Source organism: Gambusia affinis, linkage group LG14 (assembly GCF_019740435.1).
Source record: "Gambusia affinis linkage group LG14, SWU_Gaff_1.0, whole genome shotgun sequence".
Lineage (NCBI taxonomy): Eukaryota > Metazoa > Chordata > Actinopteri > Cyprinodontiformes > Poeciliidae > Gambusia > Gambusia affinis.
The window spans coordinates 23209333-23219382 of NC_057881.1; the positions used below are offsets into that span (position 1 = coordinate 23209333).

Consider the following 10050-nt stretch of genomic DNA (forward strand, 5'->3'; position numbering starts at 1 on the left):
CCTGGGCTGGAGCCCGATTTGGTGTCTTTTTCACTACAGAAAGATTCTCCTTCTACTACAAATTCTAATGCAACAATAGTTAGCATATCCAACAATGACTGCGAGTAAACATTTTTCCTTTAATGGTAAATTGTTTTTACACCCTTAGTTGACTGAGCAGCAAACACGAGGATGATTGATAGCATGAAGACCCTCCTCCTGGTTCTGATTGGTTCTTTTTGACCGTAAGCCATCAATTAGTAATGATAGAAATATTTGCTTGATTTTTTAAAAATCAGATCATCTATCTCATACCATACTGTCACAACATGGTGACAGTTTTAAAAAGGGGAAAAACATTTTTGCAAAAATTACACACTGCAGCTTTAAAAGGGAAATATCCCAGGGCCACAATTTTAAGGAGGGGCCAAAGATTTCTTTTTTCTTCTTTCTTAAATGAATACATATTTTAGATCACTTTTTATATAAATCTCAAAGGTCCATGCCAGATGAACTGTATTAATATATATGGGACTACTCAAGTGTGAAGTTAAAGCAATTATTTGTGGGTCAACATGGAGCTACTCCTTAGCAGATGTAATAAATATGCCATACATTAATTCATACCCACTTATCTATAGAACTAACTATAATGCAAATTTTATGATAAAAGTCCACATTTAAAGATCCACGTTTAGGCTCGGATAGTCATACTGCTGGCCTAATGTAACGGTGCCGGACCACGCGTTAGGTTCTGGGGGAAAGTTAGGAGAGACAACCGGAACCCTGACATCTCCAACCGCTCTCCTTCCTTGTGGATCCGGTCAGGCGGGAGACAGAAGCCCCTCCCCGCAGATCATCATCGCACCAGTCGATGGTCCTTTTAACTGCATTGTTGGGGGAAGAAGCGACGCCCCGCTCTGAGGATCAAACAGCCCCCCTTCCCCTGTGATCGGCACGACCCTCAGTTCTGTTTTCATGGAAATCAGACCCAGCCTCCGGACCGCACTTTCTGCAGACATGCGAAGTTGAAGGCGCATTCCCAGCCGGGACAACTGAACTCGCGATGTTGGCGTCTCGGAGAAGCTGATTATTTCATTCTGGCCCCCTTTCCCCTTTCCCCCAGCAATCTGTTTTCCTCCTGATTTCGTCTTGTTCGCTCCCGTTACTTTTTGACTTCACTCCAACATGCTGCACCTGACGAGCCGCTTTGTTTTCTGCGCGCTCCTCGCCTCCGTTTACGCGTCGTGCCCTCCGCGCTGCGAGTGCTCGGAAGCGGCACAAACCGTCAAGTGCGTCTCCAAAGACCTGAGGAGTATCCCGACCGGGATCCCGGGATACACCAGGAATCTGTTTATAACTGGGAATCAGATCAGCCGAATCGGTCCGGAATCTTTTAAAGGTCTGGATAATGTGACCAACCTCTCCCTGAGCAACAACAGGTAAGATACTGCCATAAAAACCACTGATTCAATGCAAATGGCTGAGCTTTCTTACATAGATAACTTTTAAGTTGGCATTATGAGTTGAATTAATCTGTGTTGTCATATATTTGAGATTAGAAAAGGCTCTGGGCCATTTAATCTAATCTGCCTCTATGACTGGACTGTAACAGTATAAATCTGGACTGTATTACTGCATAACTGAATATGTAATTGGCTTTTAAAGTGTCTCAAGATGACATTTGCTGTCAATTAGAATAATATGTCAACATTTTATTGAACTGAGCAAGTAATCCAAAGTAGTGAATTATAATTTTTCTCTGTGGCATTAGAACACTCTTGACTCTTCAAAGATGAAGAGTCAAGAGTGTTGAATCCATGACTCAGGGTACTTCTTTGTATAAAGACATTCTTTCATTCAGACCTCCTCTGGAACTGTGCTTTGAAGTTTGACCTGTACGTCATGCTTTTCTTCCAACCCAGAATTTCAGAGATGGAATTCCACACCTTCTCCGGACTTCTCCGCCTTCGCTTTTTGGATCTGAGCAACAACCAGCTGACCGTCATTCACCCCGAAGCTTTCAGCAACATCAGCCAGTCCCTGCGAGAGCTCAACCTCAGCCGAGCCCTCTACAACTACTCGTCGGTGATGGACCTGGCCGCCTCCCTCCAGAGGATCTCCATGGCAAACCTGCAGGTCCTGGACTTGTCCGACAACAGCCTCATCTACCTGCCCTCGCGCACCTTCTCCCGCATGTATGGCCTGCGGCGGCTCCAGCTCTCCAACAATTCTCTGGTGGCCATCCGCAGCCTCGCCCTTTCAGGTCTGGAGAACCTGGAGGAGCTTGACCTCACGCTCAACGCCCTCAAGACCTTCACTGATGAAGGCTTGCAAGAGTTGGACTCCCTTCCCCAAGCCTCTCTGCTTCTGGAGAAGAACCCGTTCACGTGCACCTGCGGCATTGAACCCTTTGCGCAATGGCTCAACAGATCCCAGAATCGTGTCAGGGATGCTGAGGGCCTCCTTTGCGCCTTCCCACCCAGCATGAGGAACACATCCATCCTCGCAGTGGGCATGCTGACTCTGGAATGCCAGCAGAGGGACGTGGGGGCAGACCTCGCTTTGCAGACCTCTTATGTCTTCTTGGGAATCGTTCTGGGCTTCATAGGCCTCATTTTCCTCTTAGTACTTTACCTCAACCGCAAGGGAATCAAGAAGCGTGTGTATGACATGCGGGACGCCTGCAGGGAGGTCTGGGAGGGCTACCACTACCGCTTCGAGATAGACTCCGACCCCAGGTTATCACAAGTCTCCACAAGCGCTGACGCATGAGAGGACGATCGCTGCGCTGCATCCTCAAGAAACTCTTTCTCCTAATTCGTTTATCAGTTGCAGAATGTAAAAAATATATATATATGTACAGACGTGCCTGTAAATATATCTTAAAACAACAACACTTTGATTGAAGCATGCACTCATCAGTCAAATGGAGATGTTTGACACTTTCAAGAAGCAAAAAGTAAGTGCCTGAAGTGAGTTCAGTATTGTTTTTTTTTTTATTTTTATTTGTGAATCAAACAGGTCTCCCGGAAAAAGAAGGGAAGGAGGAGGCGGGGATAACAGAACTGCAATAAAATTCTGACACTATGAAAACAAACCTTTGGGAATTTAAAGCACAATCACTCATTCATCTTTGATCCCTTTCAAGCCCTTTGGTCCCTCCGGCCTCTTCCCCCAGGGTGCCAGAGAGGAATTAAGCCACCAAAAGCTTTTTCTCCCCCCACCCCTCCCAAGCTCCTCTTAAAATCACCACTCTGCTCCTCTTTGGCTGTTGGATTAGAAGTGGAGAAGACAATTCAGCACAGGCCAGTGGAAATCTCCCTGCCCTTTCCCTCCCTCCTTCCCCCTTTCTCTTTTTCGTGAAACTTTGCTTTGTTTCAACTCCTTGAGTTTTATTGTCAAAATGATGAGAACCAGCCCTGAGCTGAAGCCGCTGAAAGTAACCCCCCCCCACTCCTCTTTCTTCCCCTCCTCCTTAAAGACAACAGCCCTCGCTCTGGAGGCGCTTTGAAGGAAAAAAGACGAAGAAAAAAAAGGTCTGGCTTTCCACGTTTTTCTGTTTAAAGGGCTTTTCCTTCCTGCAATGATAAGATACAGATGATTCTGAAACACCAGCCACATTGTTTCATTCACGAGGTCTTTTCAAGCGGCTTGGTGAAGACAGAACAATATGTGCTTTATAGGATTAGTTTAGATTTCGTAAAAAGCGAGGTTCTATGAAGTTGTTGTCAGTGACAGCGTTCTTACTTATCACAGCAAAGATTTCATATTGCAGCCAGTTTGGAGAGAAGAAACGAAATCCTCAGAGCGGCAGAATGCCAACAGCTGGTCAAATGGATCAACAAAGTCAGGGCTTCACATGCTTCAATGTGGGACCATAAAGTATTGTGTTTTGTTTCTTTTTGAAGCTGTGTTGCAAGTAGAGAGCATCTTAACAACAGTAAGCAGCACTCAGAAAGATTTTATGATCATCAAGAAAAAAATGATCATAATATGGTACAGCTAACAGGTTATTTTAAAAAATCCCATATTGTATTACTTGAATGCTATTTATTCAAATAATAAATAATATCACTTGTGTGCGATATCACATTCAAGTTGGAGCTCTGGCTGGGTCACTGCAAAACCTGTTTATCACTTCTCTTCAGAAAAAAAACATGTAGATAAAATTAAAATATTGTTTTAAGCCTGCAGTGTGCACATTTTAAAAAAATCTGTTTTTTTTATACCTTTGTTAAAAGTGCAAGCATGTTGTGTTTGTGTAAGAGGTAATCTGAGAAAAGATCGATGTGACCCCTATTGTTGTATGAAGAAATTTACCGCTCTAAGTCAAAAACAACCAATCAGAGCTGGGACGCGGGTCTTAGCGCTGTCAATCATCCTCATGTACTTGCTGCTCAATGGGCTAATGCCTTAGCATTCTCTACAAGTTCTGCTATCAGGAAGAAGCTGTATCATAGCAGAGAGAAAGGAAGGGAGGGGATGCAGCGCTAAGACCCACCTCCTGACTCTGATTGATTGTTTCTAGTTAGCACTTGGAGAAGGAGGCAGAGAAGCTTAATTTTTCAGTCTCATAGCATCCTGTATATGGTTTTAACAAGTACGTCAAAAAATATTTTTATGAACGTTACATACTGTACCGTTAAGCATGTACCTTATCCACCTTCACTGATTTCACAACAATCATAACACATGCAAAAACACAAACTAGGACTGCAACATATCAATGGCAGTCTATCAAACTTGCCTTTTGTCTTATTGCATGGACAAATCATAATGAGATTTATTGGACAAGATTTTGTGTACAAACCATAAATTTTGTGCTCACAGCAAACAGTAAGTATGAAAATTCAACGTACATTTGAGTAAAGTCAGTCAGCCATCTTGAAATACTTTATTTACAATATCCTGCCACATATAGTCTTTTTATTGCAATAATGATAACTTGTATTTCCTTCAATGGCTGCTTCAACATTGACAACATTGCTAAATCTTTAACATGGGCTAAAGATGTTAGCTAACATAGCTTTGTGTTCTACAGATTCCTGGCTAGCTGTTAGCCCATCTTAGTCTCCTGTGACTTTTACTCCCTTTTCTACTTGCTGCAATATGACATTTTTCTGCTATACATAACTACAGGAACTTCCAGTAAAAAACACATTTTAAAAACCTAAACCGGAGGAATTTTCCCTGCTGCCATTGCCTTTTACTACTCGAGTAATGTCAACTGTGTGTATCCTATTTTTACTTGTAGATCAGACTTTTCCAGTGGGAAATCTATGGAGAACACAACCTAAAGTCGGAATTCCAATGGGAACAGTCCAAGTTTAGCACTAAGGATGGTTGCTGAGTAAGAAAAGAAATGTCATAAATGTGGCAGATATGACCTTTTTGTGAAAACCTTTGGTGTTAGGAACTTCCTTAAACCAGTGAGGCTCATAGCATTGTACATTATTTATTTGTAAACATGCCAATTTAAGAGCTTGAATGGACATTACTGTGTGTTATCTTGTGTTTCTTAAAGTGCCATGTCATAGTGTCCTGTATTGCCATGTATGTTAGCACATTAAAAAACAGTGTTAGGCAGATTTAAGCATCAGAACATGAAGTGGATTTTGTGAAAATTCAAAGGATGTCATATGTTTGAAGTATGGCTGCACCGCCGGCCTTGAATAGTGGATGAGAACTGGGATGAAGGGTGTGGATTTTACAGTGGTCAATTGTGATCAGACAATTGGTCCTGCTGTCAGTTTCACTTTCAGTCATCCCAAAAAGAAGGAATCTTCATCAGCACAAAGTTTGTATAATGTAGCATACATTACAGATTAAAGAATGTATTTATTTGGTCCTTTCAGACATATGTTGGCATTTGTGTTAATGCTAAATCAGTGTGTATTATTATAGAATTCATGGTGCAGATTGTAAGATGTCCAAAAATCCGTGGCAGTCTGCTTAGCCGTCAATTAAGCTGCATTTCCATTACAAATGTGCACAAAAAATTGTCGATATTCCGCTAATGTCGAAAAAACACAGTTTAGCTATGTTTCGTGTTTCCTTTAAATAAGAAACACAATTAAAATTACAGGTGAATATGTTTGTTTTCCCAATAAGACATAAAAAATATCAGCATGCTCCTCCAACTACTTCCTGTCATCTGCTGCGCCCGGGGCAACCTCTGCTTATTGGTCACGTGACTCGTATAATGTGAAAAAAAGGGTTTATGTTGCAGTTTCGCGAAATAAACCAATTTCGCTCATCCTAGCAAAGTATTGGCGTGTTTCCATTAAGCAAATGTATTTTTGAAATGTCAAACTGCGCAGTTATATAATCAGTGCAAATGCTGATTGTGTAAATTACATAGCTGTTGCGGAAGTTTGTTTACCTGAGGCAGTGTACCTTCCTTTGGAAATACGAAGAAAGTGTGCAACATTAAGATGGGAGGATAACAATTAGCACCACAGCCATTAGCAGTTCCTACTGACTTGGACTTCCAATTGGAACAGCTGCGCTTTGACTTCCGAAACAAATCAGACGCTGCCTAAGCAACCTGTGATTACGGAGTCGTTTTTACCCAACTCCTTTAACCACAGTGAAACCTAAAAGTCCCAAATGGGATGCACATGTTCAAACTGAAGCAGAGAATGAATTCCAGACAGTGTCATGTGTGTCATCCTTGTTTTTCCAAATGACAAAAGCAATTCTCTGTGGCCTTTTGATGCTCCCACCTCAGACCAGAAGAAGAAATGGAGAGCTGCCATTCATCAATGTGTTTATTGTCCAAATTGCTAGCTATCAAGGTATTTAGAACAGGCAGAGAGAGAGAAAGAGGAGGCCTGGAATCAAGTAAAACAGCCTCCCTTTGTTCAAAGCCAGAACAGCATCTTCATCCTATCAATATGTCCAAACCTCTCCGGCGGCGATCCCAAACTGTTTACGCCACGGAGGCTTTTTAGTGGATGAGGAATGACAAAAAGAAACACGAGGAGCTCTTGATGTCTGTACACACTCATTTAGCCCAAATGTAATCTTGTGTGTTTAGAAAAGCAACACAAATGAATGTAATCTTAATGCTCGGCACCGAGGTCGGGGTATCATTTCCCCCGAGCCGCAGCGCCACATTAAGCCGGACATTTAGTCACCGAAGGAGAAAACAATTGAGCTCCGCGGGCCGACACAAAGGGCCAGCTCGGATGGCGAGACGGTTCAAAGAAGCTTTGTTTTCCAGCGCAAAAAAAAAAAAAAAGAAGAGAGAAGAAAAGGATGCCTTATGATACTCATTGTCTCTGAATCCGCAGTGCAACAGGATTCATTCATGATGACAAAGTTAAGCGCTCTGATCCAGCTATTGTTAAACTGGCATCATTCTTAATAATTGCATTTGGAAGGAAAATCCCAAGAGGAGCTTTCATTGGCCTGTTCCACAAGTCACACCCACAACATTAAGCCGACTGCGGGTCATTGGTGTCAATTTGCGGAGCAGAAAGACGAAAAATGTTCCCTGCATGTCATTACTTCCCTTTTTTACTCATTAAAGTGTGTATTAAAACCATGCCTTTTCTTGTGTTTTTATGAGTGGGGCTGCTGGAGGGGGGATGTTTGCTACAGGCTGCCTCTGTGAGGAAACAATGAAATACAAGCAGACACTCCATTACTCCCCGTGTAGAAAATGCTCCCTTGTTAAAAGCAATAGCAATTCCTTGAATAACCCTCCACCATTAGGCTGCTTGTTGCTCATTTTTTGAGTGAAAGATGTCGTCTTTATCTCGGCTTTTTCTCGTCCCTCTTTCGCTGAGAGCCATTTGTTCGGCCGAGGGTCCGTCCCAGGAAGCAGTTCTAAAAACTCCTAACAGCTTGATGTCGCTGTTTTTGTGTGCAACATGTGGTTTTGTGCAAAACACACACACGGAGAACGTGTGTCTTTTCCCAGCTTCGCTCTGCAGCACAGCAGGCTTTTGATTTTATGTGCCTCCCCGGCTCTGGGAACATCTTGGCGCCATTACACGGATTTAATGGCTAAGATAGGAAATATGACTTAAAAGTCAGCCCCACATCTGCGAGGAATTGTACATGTTAAAAGGAGACCGCAACAGTCAGCGGCATGACGACAGAGACAAAGTGGCATCGACCCCCCCACTGACAGTTTATGAAAAATACAGCTGTCTCTGCCTCCAGCTAACGACTCATGTCATCATTCACATCTGCTATTGCTTCACATACTTCTTCCTTTAAATTAGTGATAAAACTCAAACTGTACTCACTGCAAACCCTTCATTCTTAGCTCGCCTTATTTACATAGTAATCCTAGAGGTAATGTGTGTGCCTTGTTAAAGCATTCTTTACCCTTGATTGTTTTGGTTTTCCCCCCACCACATTTTGTCAAACATAAAACCTGGATAAACATCAGAAAATTAAGTGAATTTTGTGAGAATTCGAGGGATGTCATGTCTTTGATGTCCGTGTTTTGTTATTGATGCACCTCAGGCCTTGAATAGTGGATGTGTGTTGGGATCAAAGGTGTGGATTTTACATGCTGCTAGTTTCACTTTCACTTTCAGATACCTGGCAACCCAAAAAGGTGGACGCTTCACACAAACCTCCATGTATTTTTTTTATAGGGATTCTAAGCAGCAGATATACAAGGTAGTGCCCAATTGTGAACTGGAAAGAAAATAATAATTTATTTTCAACAGAATTCCAAAAATATGCATTTTTGTAGAATCTCTTTTCTAGATAATTGTTGTTACAGGGTGAAGTGAAGGAGTTAGTTAGTTAGTTAGTTAGTTAGTTAGTTAGTTAGTTAGTTAGTTAGTTAGTTAGTTAGTTAGTTAGATTATTAACAGAGTGATCCAAACAATTTGATCAAAATCTACACACACTTTGAGTCATTCCATTTTAGCTCAGGCCACATGTTTAGGCTACTTTCCACCACCACCTCTCATCTGACCAGAACACTTTCGTCTTTGTCCCCTACATGTCCTGTAACAAACTGCAAACATGACACAATTCTTTTATTTACTGTTTTTTTTTCTTTTACCAATGGATTTCTTCTTGCCAGCCTTTGAAAATGTCCAGATTTGTGGAATGCACCACCCTTTTAGTTGCCATATCGACAGATTGCAGCTCCACCAGATTTACCAAAGGTCACTTGGCTGTTTCTCTGATTAATGCTGTCCTTGCTCTGCCTGACAGTTTAGGTGGATTTGTCATTGCTCTACTGCCTAACCCTGCAATAAATGTCTACCCCCAAATTGTCCACTGTGCCCCTTGGTCTTCATGATACTGTTTGAAGACAACCGGTGCCCCATTCTCAACAATTGGTCTGAAGACAACAGGTTTTTATCAACATAAAGTGGAACAAATGCAGACACACACATGCGCCGCGCCACCATATTTAGCTTTTGAAGAATTTTGGGAAGCATTTACCATTTTATTTCCACTTCAACTCTTTTGTGTTCAGAAAAATCCGTCGAGTTACGGCCGTAATGTCCGGAAAAAGGTGTGAGTACTTCTGCGAAGCGCTGTGATTCAATCGCTCCCCTGTCTTTTATCCATCATCTCTAACAAGTCTGCTCAGTGAAGGAGGGAGGCTTAACAACAGACGGGACCCCAGTGGGGCAGTAGCCATTGTTCTGCTGCTCACTTGATCAATGTGACCAATTGTGTTTGCCACTGGATGCAAGTGAAGAGGAGTTGGTCCAGCTGGCCCAGCCGGCCATTAAAGCCAACCGGCCTCTCATTCATCACTTCCATAATGGCGGGAGCCAAACTAGACACCTGAACACACCTACAGCATACACACACACACACATGTCTACACACACGGCTGAATTACTCTGATTGTTAGCACTATGCATGTGCTCAAAGTTTATTCTGATTAAAACAGTAACAAATAAAGTTTTTTTTGTATTTCTAATAAACCAGTGGTATGTGAAAAAAAAAACATCACTATTTTGTGCTGAAATTACAGAAAACATTTGGTATTTTTTTTATGCCTGACTTCACCTTGAAACATGACAGACAGAACATGAACAGGTAAGAGTTTATCAGGAGAAACCTCGACCTCAAAAC

General features: G+C 42.2%; 1 protein-coding gene across 2 annotated transcripts; it reads left to right on the top strand.

Moving 5' to 3' along the window:
* The first annotated feature begins 837 nt into the window (after positions 1-837).
* tpbga (trophoblast glycoprotein a) lies at positions 838-5578 on the top strand. Of its 2 annotated transcripts, XR_006372712.1 has the most exons (3): positions 866-1421; positions 1905-2941; positions 3464-5578. XR_006372712.1 is itself a non-coding variant. In XM_044138240.1 (2 exons), exons 1-2 carry the CDS (start codon positions 1168-1170, stop codon positions 2752-2754), a joined length of 1104 nt encoding a protein of 367 aa, XP_043994175.1. In that variant the 5' UTR covers positions 838-1167; the 3' UTR covers positions 2755-5578. The 2 variants fall into 2 exon arrangements, 1 of the variants encoding a protein (XP_043994175.1); XM_044138240.1 differs by having other exon boundaries at positions 838-1421; positions 1905-5578.
* The last annotated feature ends 4472 nt before the right edge of the window (positions 5579-10050 follow it).